The sequence below is a fragment of the Magnusiomyces paraingens genome, assembly GCF_902498895.1.
Source record: "Magnusiomyces paraingens strain CBS 517.90 genome assembly, contig: contig3, whole genome shotgun sequence".
NCBI lineage: Eukaryota > Fungi > Ascomycota > Dipodascomycetes > Dipodascales > Dipodascaceae > Magnusiomyces > Magnusiomyces paraingens.
The window spans coordinates 86,774-100,605 of NW_022474069.1; the positions used below are offsets into that span (position 1 = coordinate 86,774).

Here is a 13,832-nt window from a genome sequence, read left to right on the forward strand (position 1 = left end):
CTTTATCCTTTATTTTGAATTTTTGCCTATAAACCCTTAGGATCTAGGTTGGCTTGACGCATTCTAGTGGCAACGTTTTGCAAAATTTCCTTTTGGGTTACATTGGCAACTTGTAAATGATCAGAATCCTGACAAAATGGGTAAGAGCACTAGAATATGTTAGAGTATCAAATATAGATTATTAACTAATATACAGACATTTAATACAGGACACATAAGCACAGCTGTATCCTCAGAAATTAAACACAGTTTAAGATCCGTTCTGCATTTCGGGCATTTTGAACGAGGTGAAGTCACGACGCCCATTTCAGTATTGGTGACCATAGGGTGTTAGTAATGTATCGGCACAAAAAGTGATGATGACTGATGACTGGGAGGGAAAATTTTTTAGGCTACATTTTTATATGCACTACATATTACATTAAATATTTGGTATCAACATATATAGGTTTATTATAATAATTAATAATTAGTTCAATTGGCATGGCCATTGATTTTTACAACCAAAACCAAAACCAAAATCAACATAGGTCTATGTGACAATATGGTCAACCCAGAAACATTAAAAAGATTACAGTCTCATCCTGACCTTATTAGAAATATTTGTATTCTTGCCCATGTTGACCATGGCAAGACTACTCTTTCAGATTCGCTTTTAGCGTCCAATGGAATTATATCACAAAACATGGCTGGCAAGCTCCGATACCTGGACTCACGACCTGACGAGCAAATACGAGGGATTACAATGGAGTCTAGTGCCATTTCACTTTATTTTAAAGTAGCATCACGATCGCCGCCTTTGGAAACAAACGGTCCTCAGATTAAAGAGTATCTCATCAACCTTATCGACTCACCGGGCCATATTGATTTTTCTTCAGAGGTTTCTACAGCATCGAGATTATGTGACGGTGCTTTGGTTCTTGTCGACGCCGTAGAGGGTGTTTTATCTCAAACTGTAACTGTTCTTCGACAAGCTTGGGTAGAGAAGCTTAAGCCGGTACTTGTTATTAATAAAATTGACAGACTTGTTACAGAACTACGTTTAACACCAATGGAAGCTTACATACACTTGACCAGACTTATTGAACAAGTAAATGCGGTGATGGGGTCATTTTTTGCTGTTGATAGAATGCAGGAAGATTTAAAGTGGCGTGAGCTTCAAGAACAAAAGCAGAATTCAGGTGATGATAAAAAGGACGAATTTGTTGAAAAGTCTGATGACGATTTGTACTTTAATCCTGAGCTTAATAACATAATTTTTGCGAGTGCTATTGATGGATGGGGATTCAACATTTCTCAATTTGCATCAATTTTTGAACGAAAACTTGGGATTCAGCGAGAAAAATTGGAAAAAGTATTATGGGGGAATTATTACTTTGATCCTAAGACTAAACGCGTTCTATCTGCAGGATCTTCTGCGGCAAAAACTTTGAAGAACCCTAAGCCACTTTTTGTACAACTTGTTCTTGATAATATTTGGAAGATTTATAAATCATCTGTGGTTGAGCGAGATTCCGAGCAAAGTTCTAAAATTGTTTCTGCTCTTAACTTAAAAATCTCACCAGCAATGATTAAGGCTAAGGACGGGAAACCACTTTTGACAGCTATTTTCAATCAGTGGATTCCGATTTCAGTATCTATTCTTCTCAGTGTGATAGAAAAGGTTAATCCTCCAACAATTGCCCAGCGCGAACGAATACCCCTAATTCTTGAAAGTGCACCGGGTGGCGGTGATGGGTTAAATCTTAAGGTTCGAGATGCCATGCTTTGTTGTGATCGCTTGGGACCTGTTGTTTCGTATGTATCCAAAGTGATTGCAATACCTGAGGAGGAAATTTTGCGAAAAAAGAGTGACCAAGAGGAAAAGGAGAATAATAGAACACCCATGTCAGCAATTCAAGAGCGCACCAGACGAGCACGGGAGCTTGCAGCAAATTTGCAGCAAGGCCCCTCTGACATGGTTGCTGCTGGAGGTAAAGGATATGATGATGAAGAAGATATTGATGATTTGGATGCATATTTTAATCAGCTTAGGGCGGAGTCGCCAGTTATTGTGAAAGAGAAGTTGATTGGATTTGCACGAGTGTTTAGTGGAACATTAAAAGTCGGTCAAGAGCTTTATATTTTACAACCTAAGTTTGATCCTGCCAACCCAGAAAAACACCGAGAGAAAATTGTGATTTCCGATTTATTTTTGTTAATGGGCCGCGAATTGGTTTCACTTAAGGAAGTTCCTGCAGGAAATATTGTTGGTATTGGTGGTTTGGATGGAAAAATTTTAAAGAATGGAACACTTGTTAGCCTTGAACATGGACAGGGCCCCAATTTAGCAAGCAGGAATAACATTGGGGCTCCGATTGTGCGAGTCGCTGTTGAGCCTGTTGATCCGACTAAGCTTGATCAATTGGAAAATGGGCTAAAGCTTCTAAATCTTTCTGATCCCATGGTCCAAGTCTCTGTGGCTGAAAATGGTGCGCATATCTTAATGACCGCAGGTGAACTTCACCTGGAGCGATGCTTAAAGGATTTAAAGGAGCGGTTTGCAAAGGTAGACATTCAAGCTTCTGAGCCGATTGTACCTTATCGAGAGACAATTGTGGGTCATAAAGGTGTGATTGAACAAACGATTGGAAATACTACTAATACTACTAATACTAATACTACTACTACTAATATTGATGAGGACATAAAGCAGGAGCAGGGTGTTGGAAAAATTGATTTAGGGGGAATTAGGGTTCGGTTACGTGTGGAACCTTTAGCATCTGAAATCACTAAATTTTTGACCGATAATCACGAAAAAATTGAGGCTTTAGTTAGGGAGTACTCCAAAAATGGGATTGAAGATACTTGGATTCAAAAGGCTTTTTCTGAGAGTGTCAATGAGTCAGCAAGTAGGTTGAAGAGTAAAGACAATGCAGAAAAATTGCGCAATGCGTTAAGTTTGGAGAACATTGTTGCTTTCGGGCCGAGACGGACTGGATCTAATATTCTCGTTGACCGAAGCGGGGTGATTCGGCACCGACTTTTTAAGCAGGAACATGAGTCGAAGGCCCGGTTTGCTTATGAAGAGAGCATTGTGACTGGTTTCCAGCTGGCGACGCAACATGGCCCGTTGACGGCGGAACCGATGGAGGGAGTGATGGTTGTTGTCGACAGTGTTGTTGAAGAGGACGAAGCTCAAGAAAGCAATGAAACGGAAACTAGAGAGAAGAAAGATAAGGAGGAAGCAACAGGAGGAGACAGAACATGGAACATGAATGTTTCTGGGCGTTTAATTTCTGCGACCAAGGAGAAGATTTTGACAGGGTTTTTAGACTGGTCACCTCGTTTGCTGCTTGCAATGTATGAGTGCCAGATCCAAGCACCCGGGGAAGTGTTAGGAAAGGTATATGGAGTTTTGTCGCGGCGGCGTGGAAAGGTTTTACAAGAAGAAATGCGAGAAGGCACGCCGTTTTACTTGGTGACTGCTAGTTTGCCTGTGGTTGAAGCGTTTGGGTTTTCGGATGACATTCGCAAGAAGACTTCTGGAGCAGCCAACCCGCAACTAGTTTTTTCAGGGTTTGAGATGGTTGTCGATGAAGACCCTTTTTGGGTGCCAACGACTGAAGAGGAGTTGGAAAAACTAGGAGAGACGGCTGATAGGGAAAATATAGCCAAGATGTATATGGAAAAAGTGCGTAAGCGGAAAGGTTTGTCAGTTGCAGAGAAAGTTGTTGAGAATGCAGAGAAGCAGAGAACTTTGAAGAGGTGATTTAATGAGTACTATACAATATTTATTATGTAAAAATGATGATAATAATTATAATATTAAAATTTATACAGGAGTTTCGTGGTTTGTAGGACGTGCGCGTTTGTCCAGGGCAGCGCCCCATGATTCTACGGGACCCCCCAGACGTTGCCACCAGAGGATTTTTGAAAAAGAAGATGACGACGAGAATAAGGAAGAAGAAGAAAAGTCTTGAGGTTGAGAGAACTTTGAAAAGGATGCTTGAAAAGCCGAAATCCAATAGTAGAAGAAAAATGAGATAACGAGAACCAAGATAGAGAGAGATGCGTAAGGTCTTGAAAACATAATGGAACGTATACTGTTCTTCTTGTTTGCAGCGGCTATTGCGGCAGCCAACTGCTTACGGTGGAGCAATTGTTGTTGAAGACGGTGCTTTTTTAAGGTTCGCTCATGGATGGATGCAGATAATGAGGATGCCGGAGTTGATCTTGAGCGAGGTCTTCTGTCATTTTTCAGCGAGCGCAACTCGGGTTTATGAGAAGGAGGGGTAGGAAAAATAGGGAATGAGTCATCAACATCATCGTTATTATAATTTTTTGATTCCTTAAAATCTGGGGCAACTATGTGAGAGGAAATGTTTTTATAGTCCTCCGAAGGCTTGGAGAGGGTGGTTAGGTATGCCTTTTGTTCGTCCGAGATTCGCTGGATAGTATCAAGAAATGTGTCCAGATCAATGTTCCCATTCTCATCAGTGTTTGAAGCTAAAGAGCGAGCAGATGACTCTTTAAAATTTGCAAAAATTTTATCATTTCCAAGGGTTAGTGGTTGTTGTTGAATTTGAATTTGAAGCTGAGACTTGATATCTTGAAGAGTTTCTTGTGTTTGAGTAAGGTCTGTGGAAAGGTTTGCAACAATAGCAATGAAAAGTCTGGTATGAGCAGTCATTGCACGGGATAGAAGATCTATGAGAGGTTTTTTGAGAACCAGTTTTTGGAGAAATAACGAGTACTCGGTTTGAAATGAGTCTGCCAAGACTTTTAGGTCAGAAACCAAGTCAGATGAGTTTTTGGGGACCTCCATATGAGGGAAAGTGGTCGTTAAAGATACTCGTGGGTTTGAGATATTGTTCTTATCATTATCATTATCATTGATATTGTCATTGTCATTGTTATTATCATTATCATTGATATTGATATTGTCATTGTTATTATCATTATTTACTTTTTCCTTGAGTCTTGATTCTCGTTTTACTTCAAGATAAGCTTCTGAAAGTGATGAGTATTGTTGTCGACGGTCCTGAAGCTCCTGAGCGGATGTGGCGAGATGGGACTCCATTTGTTCGAGCTGGCGGTGTTTGGTTTCCTCTGAGTCTTTGAGTATTTTATTTTCACGTTCTAGACGTGTAACTGTGACGCGGATGTCTGCAAGCAGAGAAGAGAGAGTTGAATTTTGGTCCTCGAGATAGGAAATGTGATCTTGCTGAGAGCTTATGGTTTTGATATCTTTATGGGAGCGGGTTTCTCTAAGACGACGGCTATATGGGGGGCTTTTAAAATGAGAAAGGTTTTGGATGAAAGCAGCTTGAAGGTCATCATTATCATTATCATTATCATTATCATTATCATTATCATTATCATTATCATTATCATTATCATTATCATTATCATTATCATTATCATTATCATTATCATTATCATTATCATTATCATTATCATTATCATTATCATTATCATTATCATTATCATTATCATTGTTATTATTATTATTATTATTATTATTATTATTATTATTATTATTATTATTATTATTATTATTATTATTATTATTATTATCATCCAAGTGTGAATTAAAGTCTAGGGTTGGGTTGGTATTTATAAAAGGTAACGCATTAAGAGAAACTGATCTTTTAAAATCTCTTTGGGGACTATCAATGGTATTCCAGCGAGTTTTAAAGGGACTTCTTCGTGGTTTAGTATACCCCATAGTGGGTGTTGTTGTAGTTAAGCTGGTTGAAGAAAGTCTATTGGGTAAAACAGTTTCCAAGAGGTCTAATCCACCAGAGATATGCTTATAAAGAGCAAGAAAGTCATTTTTTGAAAGGGTCCAACCTGGCTCGGTTTGGTCCAAATGGCTTGAAAGGACTCGTCTTGCATTTTTGGAAAGGATGGGCTGTTTTGGGGATTCACTTGGTGTTAGAACTTTATTTTGTGGTAGCGATGGGAGCTGAGCTTCAATAGCTGCAATGAGGTCAAAGCAAAGTCTTGCATCAATAGCATTTGGGTTTGAAGGGTTGACCACTTGCGTCCAAGCTGTGTGGAACACGGAATCTGGAGAAAAGAATGTCATGATTTGCAAATTGATTATAGGCTTTTTGCCATTACGTTTAGAAATGAAATATTTTGGGAAATCTTTAAGGGGTAAAAATGGGAAGAAATGTTTGTGTCTTTCCATTTTGCTTATTTAAAACTAAGTATATTACTTCTGGTAAAAGAAGTTATTATAAATAACTTTAATCAAGTGATTTATTTTTTATTTTTTATTTTTTATTTTTTATTTTTTAATTTTTTTTTTTCTCATCCTAAAAGTTTTTCCTCTTCTAACACCTCCATTCCAGAAAAATAAAATAAAATAAAATAAATAAATCCCTTCTGTATCAATGTCGCCGCCTTCACTATCCCCTCCATCACCGCCAATTCCGCCGCCTTCAATGATTGTATCTGATCGGTCGTTGGCCACGTCTTTTGGCGCGCTTTCAGTTTCATCTGGATTATCAATCCTTGCGCGTTCATGCAGTACCAGCAGTCGAGACACTGCAGTTTCTGCCACCGCTTCTTCTGAAACCTCCACCAAATTTACCGGAAATACTCCTACTACTGCTACTACTACTGCTGCTGCTACTACTACTACTACTACCACTACCACTACCACCACCAACACCACCATTTACAACTTACTACATAACCAATCATCAATATCTCCTAAAGAGTTTCCACCTACTTTATTTTCTCCGTCATCTCTACGCCGGCTCTCCAGCTTGTCGTCATCGTCGTCGGCCTCGTCATTGTCTACGGCTGTTGTTGTTGTTGACGGGCCCGCCCCTCTGAGGAGCCACCCAAAACATCTTAGTGGGGCCGAGCCCCACTCCAACTCGTCGGTAGCTCTGCCAGATTCCCAGCCGCTTACAACAACAAAAATAACCACCAAAGCTTTGCCAGGAATGGCCCACTTGTTTGACGAGGAGGACTTGGAAGAAGAAGATCCGCGCAATTGCTTAAACAACAATGGAAACAATGGAAACAACGGAAACAAACACCGTCTTTCAAAGGCAATGGCTATGGCAGCTGCTTATCAAGTCCAGAGATCTGCCGATTTAGACGCGACTTACGATTCAGATTCTTTTCTTTCGGACACGTCTTTGTTTCAACAACACCGGCACCAACAACAGCCCCTGAGTCCTCAGAAGCTGTTAGTACACCAGAACTCACAACAGCCCCCTGCAACTGGTCAATTCGCCAAACAAGTAACAGAAGCTACACCCCCTGAAAGTTGTTCAATAGGAGCAGCCCCTGGATCTACAACAACTAATAACACGACTTTGCGGGCCAAAAATTCTTATGCAAGTATTCGTAGTTCAAAAGCAAGATCCACTAGGAGAACTGCCCTGCCATCTGGAACCACTACTCCTACCGCTGCTGCTGCCATGAGACACCAGCCTTCAATGTTAGATTTAATCGATAACCGAAAGCTTACCACTTTCCCCCAAGTATATAACACTGTCATTGGGCTTTCGGATTCAATTGAACATGAGTCAATTCCTGTCGGACCCGGCGCACGTCTTATGAGCCTATTTACCCGTCGCGACGATGACGAAGATATTGATGGTGATGATAATAATATTAATAATGACGACACAGATATTTACCCAGATATGTTGGACATAACTACAAGCATTGTTTTTGTTGAAGATTACTTTACAAAACCTCACCCAGATTCTAACAATACTGACGATCTGGCATTGTCGTCTGCACAATCTCCTTCTTCTTCTTCTTCTTCTCCTTCTTCTTCTTCTTCTTTTCACTCTTCTAAAAAACCAGCATCCCTTTCGCCTTTCTCCACTATGCGGAAGGGCACTCTCGTCAAGACTTGTAATCATTGCTCCAAGCCTCTTTATGATCTTACAGGCTCTGACTTTTGTGAATTTGTCTGCACTGATTGCGCCGGTGTGCGCCAGAGTCAACAACTTCATTACCATACCATTTATACATCTTGTTCAGCCAAAGACCAATATGGACAACTTCACGTTAAAAAACAACGCCGACTGCTCCGCCACACAGAATCTCTCGGAGACTTAGGGGCTGCAACTATTGCTGCCACTCTCCCAGGCTCCTCTTTTGCCAATTCGAGTTCGGCATCGCTGCTTATGTCGCTGGCGGCTCGTAGCGACCGCTCTGATTGGTATACCACTATGCGCCGCAAGTTGCGCTGGCGTTGGCGTGTTTCCGGGCTTCTTCCTCAACGGTCCTAAAGTTAAATGGAACTTGTAACTTTTAGAATATACTTATACATATTTAACAATAATTCCAAAGGAGCGGCTTTCAATTTAGATGGCTAAAAACGAAAATTCCGTTCTTGTTCCTGTTCTTGTTTTTGTGTGATTTGTGATGACACCATTGCAAAAGACTTTTTTTCAGTGACTCTTAAAAATTTCCCAACTTCCCATGAAAATTTTAACAACCTTCAAATCTCCTCTTTTTTTTTTTTCTCTTCCCAACAACCAACTCATTAATACCTTACTCTACATCTAACTAAAAATGTCCCACCTTCCAACTGAACAACTAGCAGATCTTACTGTCCATTCTAACTCGGAAGCTCGTGAAGGTCTGGTTCCGCCTTCTCCAGCGCCATCGTCTCCACGCACTCGCCGCCACTATTCCATCGACACAGAATTGGTATTCACTGAAACTACCGACCAATACCGCTCTTCATCTACTCCCATCTACCAAACAGCCACCTTCAAACAGGAATCGCTCTCTAACATGGGTGAGTACGATTATACTCGCTCAGGTAATCCGACCCGTACTCACCTTGAACGCCACCTCGCCCGTATTATTGGTGGCGCCACCCGTGCTCTCACTGTCACATCCGGCATGACGGCTCTCGACGTTATTACCCGCCTGCTCAAGCCTGGAGATGAGGTCATTGCGGGCGACGACCTCTACGGCGGTACTAATCGTTTGCTCAAATATCTCTCTACCTCTGGTGGTATTGTTGCTCATCACGTTGATACTACAAATGTTGACGCCGTGCGTGCAGTTGTCAATGAAAAAACAGCAATGATTCTCCTTGAATCTCCCACAAACCCCCTCATAAAGATTGCAAATATTCCAGCCATTACCGCTCTTGTACACGAAAAAAACCCAAATGCACTTGTTGTTGCCGACAATACCATGCTTTCACCGATGCTCATGGCACCTCTTGAGCTTGGTGCTGATATTGTTTACGAGTCCGGCACAAAGTACCTCTCAGGCCACCATGACATTATGGCTGGTGTCATTGCGGTTAAAAATAACGCCATCGGTGACCGCTTGTTTTTTGTTATCAACGCTTCAGGCTGTGGCCTAGCTCCATTTGAGGCCTGGCTGCTGGAGCGCGGCATCAAGACTCTTGGAGTGCGTTTGGAGAAGCAACAACACAACGCTCAGCTTATCGCTGAGTTTCTTGAGTCAGCAGGCTTCAAGGTCAGATACCCCGGTCTCAAGTCCCATCCTCAATATGCCCTTCATTGGGCCCAGGCCTCTGGTGCCGGTGCCGTACTTTCTCTTGAGACCGGAAGTGTCCCGCTTTCGGAGCGCATCATTGAAGGAACTCATATCTGGGGCATTTCCGTATCTTTTGGCTGCGTCAATTCTCTCATTTCCATGCCCTGTAAAATGTCCCATGCTTCTATTGACGCTAAAACAAGAGCAGAGCGTGATTTCCCAGAAGACCTTATTCGTCTGTGTGTTGGTATTGAAAACCCTGATGATCTTATTGATGACCTCAAAACAGCTCTCATTAAGGCTGGTGCAGTTAAAATTAATAACGATGGGTCTCTTACACGCCTCAATCTGTAAAGAAGACTAAAAAATGGGGATTTTAACAGGCTTTTTATATATATATATAATGGAAATAATTAATTGACGATATATGTGAGATATTATTAGACAAAAACAAATCAGAGATCAGAAAAAAAAAGTTGTTTCAATTCCATCATTTTAAAAAACAATTTCTTCTTCTTCTCCATTAGCCAATCCAGCAGCTTCTTTCTTTTCCTTTTCAAGCTCCTTGACTTCGGCAATCTTGTTGGCCTCCTCAGGACTGTTTCCAGCAGCAATTGCCTCGTCCACAAGCTTCAAGAGCTCGGCCTCTTTACGAGCCTTGCGAGCAGCCTCAGCAACTTCATAATCACGCTGCTTTTTGTCTTGCACCTTCTTCAGGCGGTAAAACTCTTCTCTATCCAGTTCGTCTAGTTCAGAGTTGATGTCTATAAATAAAAATTAATAACTTTATAAACAAACCCTAAAGACCTTAAGCAAAACTTACACTTGATAGTATTTTCTGTTCGGGGGATAATAACATGCTCAATGGCATTGACTCTTCGGTTAGTCACCTTAATGACTTCGTCAAGAAGAACAAATGCAGTCTTAATTTTAAATGTTAGCATTACCCTCACAATGTTCATAAAGATACTAACCTGAAGAGAAGCTAACTCAACCAGAGTCTCGACAGCCTTTGCATAAACATGTTTAGCTTTTTGAACTTGCTGACCACCGCGTCCAAGACCTGTCATTTGAAAGTCATTAGATGTTTCGTCATAGTATGCCTCAAACTGAGGAAGGTGCACACCAGAAACGTTTTCCTGGTGGGCACGAACACGGATGCGCGCAGATTTGACCGACTCCTGCACCTGGTAGGCAATATTGTCGCCCGTGGCATACGTCACCTCGGCCAGCGAGAACGCTGCCGTTTGCATCACCCGGCCCATCTTACGCTTCGCGTCATCAATTCGTCGTGTAATATCACGGAACCGCTTTGTTAGCGCCTCCGACTTGCGCTTCAGCAAATTGTGTCCGACAGTCGCACCCTTGAGTTTGATCTTCATCGTCGTCAGTGTCATTCGCGTGGGGAAAACTGCTTCTCTATGAGATATTAGTTTCATTAATGCAAAAAAAAGGTATGATTGTGTCTATTACCCACCTGTTACCGCTCGACATTTTAAGCTAAATAATCTGAAAAACTTGGTATCAATTTTATTACTAAAGTATTGCCTTATTCAAGTGGGTTCAACTGTTCCAAGATCCTTTCTTTTTGGCTGCTCGGTTTTTTTTTTTTTTTTTTGGAGGGGGGGGGGATGTCCTTTGGTATTTATTAGAAATGGCAAACCAAAAAAGAGGGAGAGTAAGGAAAAAGCAGCCATAGCAGCAAAAAAAAAAAAAAATAAGCGGTCAAAGCAGCCACTGCCAAAAAAGAAGAAGCCACCAAATGCTGCCTGCCGGGTAACCTCACCTTATGCAGACTGACAGCACTGACCCATACCAACAGCTGCAACAACACAGCCTTACTAGGAAATTTTATTCAACGCCAACTACCACCATTGCACATCTATATCATGCTCATAGACATCACAGACTCAGACGTCCCATATGAGCTCGAGATCCTTAAATCTCCAGAAGAAATCGCTCCATGGCTTCGATACATTCAGCATTGCCGCGATCGACCTCTTGTCCATCAAGTTTCTCTCTACGAACGTGCAGTCCGTAGATTCCCGCGCTCATACAAAATCTGGAAAGACTATTTGGATCTGCGCACCAGCCATGTCGCAGGCCTCAACACCAGTGCTCATGTTCACCACTTTGCTTCAGTTAATGCATGCTTTGAGCGCGCTTTTCTTCTTCTTTCTAAAATGCCCCGTCTGTGGACAGATTATCTTGAGTTTCTAATGCTTCAAGCCGACACCTCTATAACACGTCGCGCCTTTGACCGCGCATTACAATCTCTTTCTGTATATCAGCATTACAGAATTTGGCCACTTTATCTTCAGTTTGCCACCTCTAATGCATGTGATGAAACTGCAGTTTCTGTTTTTGCCCGCTATGTATACTTTCAGCCTCGTGAAATCGAATCTTACGTTGAGCTTCTCATTGACCGTGGCTTTTACGACAAGGCTGTCGAAACACTAATTAAAATCCTTGATAACTCAGATTTTGCTTCAGTTAAGGGTAAAAGCAGATTTCAAATTTGGTCTGACCTCGCTGATACTCTCATCCACCATCCTAAAGAAACCGCGCGCTGGCCCACAAACCGCATTCTACGTAGCGGCATTGCACGATACCCCGACCAATTTGGCAAACTTTGGGTTTCCTTAGCTTCATATTATATTTACAAGGGTGACATTGAGCAAGCCCGTGATGTTTTTGAAGAAGGGATGACAACAGCGATGACAGTCCGCGATTTTTCTTTAATTTTTGACAGTTACTCTGAAATGGAAGAAATCAATCTTTCCAAACTCGTAGAAAAAGAAGATCCTACTTTTGATAGGGAAATCGACCGTCTTATGGCCGCTTTTGAACAGCTCATGACTCGCAGAACTTTTCTCGTCTCTGACGTCCTTCTTCGCCAAGACCCAAACAATGTTGTCGAATGGGAAAAACGGGTCGCCCTGTGGATGGGAAACGATGCCCAAATGGTCCATACTTATGCAGAGGCCCTCGCTACTATAAAACCTACAAAGGCAAACGGCAAGCTCTACAAACTATGGGTCTCCTACGCCCGCTTTTACGAACAACGAGATCAACCAGATTGGGCTCGCGTTATTTTCGACAAGGCAACAAAAGTTCGCTTTAAGTCTATAAACGAGCTTGTGGAGATTTACATTGAGTGGGCCGAAATGGAACTACGATTGGGCGAATTTGACCGCGCTAGTACGATTCTACAAACAGCAACAAAGGTGCCAAGCATTAACCCTTCAAAAATTGACTTTTTTAATGATGATATCCCTCCACAAGAACGACTATTTAAATCAATGAAACTCTGGTCATTCTATGTCGACCTCTTGGAATCTGCAGCCAGTGAAGACCACCACCTTATTGATACCGTCAAGAAAACTTATGATATCATTCTCCAGCTGAAAATCGGTACCCCCCTGACCATTGTCAACTATGCCAGCTTTCTCTGGGACCTCGATCGTTTTGAAGAAGCGTTCAAAATTTATGAACGCGGTGTCGAGCTTTTCTCTTACCCAATTGCATTTGAAATTTGGAACATTTATCTTCAAAAGGCCATAGAGCGCAAGCTTGGTATGGAGCGTTTACGAGATCTCTTTGAGCAAGCCCTTGACGGCTGCCCCAACAATATTGTCAAACCCATATTTGTATTATTTGGCAAGCTTGAAGAAGACCGCGGATTAGTCCGCAATGCTATGAAAATATATGACCGCGCTGCTAGAATTGTTCCAGAAAATGACAAGGCGGAAATGTTCAAGTACTACATTGCACGTACCATTGAAAACTTTGGTCTGGCTGCAACACGGCGTATTTTTGAACGTGCAATCAACTCTCTCAAAGGAGCAGAGGCTAGAGACATGTGTGTCGACTTTATTGCTGTAGAACTTAAACTTGGCGAGGTAGATCGTGCTCGAGCACTATATGCATGGGGAAGCCAGTTTAGTGATCCAAGAACTTCACCAGAATACTGGACCCAGTGGCACGAATTTGAGCTACGGTATGGTAACGAAGATACTTACAAGGAAATGCTACGCATTAAGCGGTCTGTTTCGGCAATGTTTAATACTAATATTGGCTACATTGCAGCTCAAGCTGTGGCCCTCAAAAACCAAATCGTCCAGCAACAAGAGAATGGATTCAGTGAATCAGCAACTCCTGCTGGGTTTGTGCTTAGTAAAGACTCGGAAAAGAAAAGGCAAAATCAAAAACTTAAACTTAAACAGGAACTTGAACTTGAACTTGAACCTGAACCTGAACCTGAACCTGAACCCCAAAAACCTAAAGAAGCTCTGAAAGAATCAAATCCTGATGAAATTGATATTAACATGGACGACATTTAATCT

General features: G+C 41.7%; 6 protein-coding genes across 6 annotated transcripts; 4 read left to right on the forward strand and 2 right to left on the reverse strand.

Moving 5' to 3' along the window:
• Positions 1-116: 116 nt before the first annotated feature.
• On the forward strand, positions 117-3,751 carry SAPINGB_P003341 (uncharacterized protein; the record flags this gene model as incomplete). The annotated part of the gene is made up of 3 exons (XM_031998059.1): positions 117-140; positions 197-329; positions 531-3,751. 3 exons carry the CDS (start codon positions 117-119, stop codon positions 3,749-3,751), a joined length of 3,378 nt encoding a protein of 1,125 aa, XP_031853950.1.
• Positions 3,752-3,814: 63 nt separating this feature from the next.
• SAPINGB_P003342 (uncharacterized protein) lies at positions 3,815-6,178 on the reverse strand (the record flags this gene model as incomplete). The annotated part of the gene is made up of 1 exon (XM_031998060.1): positions 3,815-6,178. The coding sequence occupies one exon, from the start codon at positions 6,176-6,178 to the stop codon at positions 3,815-3,817; it is 2,364 nt and encodes a 787-aa protein (XP_031853951.1).
• A 256-nt stretch (positions 6,179-6,434) lies between these two features.
• On the forward strand, positions 6,435-8,252 carry SAPINGB_P003343 (uncharacterized protein; the record flags this gene model as incomplete). The annotated part of the gene is made up of 1 exon (XM_031998061.1): positions 6,435-8,252. One exon carries the CDS (start codon positions 6,435-6,437, stop codon positions 8,250-8,252), a length of 1,818 nt encoding a protein of 605 aa, XP_031853952.1.
• Positions 8,253-8,538: 286 nt separating this feature from the next.
• On the forward strand, positions 8,539-9,840 carry SAPINGB_P003344 (uncharacterized protein; the record flags this gene model as incomplete). Its single annotated transcript, XM_031998062.1, has 1 exon — positions 8,539-9,840. The coding sequence occupies one exon, from the start codon at positions 8,539-8,541 to the stop codon at positions 9,838-9,840; it is 1,302 nt and encodes a 433-aa protein (XP_031853953.1).
• A 141-nt stretch (positions 9,841-9,981) lies between these two features.
• Positions 9,982-10,925, reverse strand: SAPINGB_P003345 (uncharacterized protein; the record flags this gene model as incomplete). Its single annotated transcript, XM_031998063.1, has 3 exons — positions 9,982-10,250; positions 10,310-10,409; positions 10,461-10,925. 3 exons carry the CDS (start codon positions 10,923-10,925, stop codon positions 9,982-9,984), a joined length of 834 nt encoding a protein of 277 aa, XP_031853954.1.
• Positions 10,926-11,375: 450 nt separating this feature from the next.
• On the forward strand, positions 11,376-13,829 carry SAPINGB_P003346 (uncharacterized protein; the record flags this gene model as incomplete). The annotated part of the gene is made up of 1 exon (XM_031998064.1): positions 11,376-13,829. One exon carries the CDS (start codon positions 11,376-11,378, stop codon positions 13,827-13,829), a length of 2,454 nt encoding a protein of 817 aa, XP_031853955.1.
• Positions 13,830-13,832: the final 3 nt, after the last annotated feature.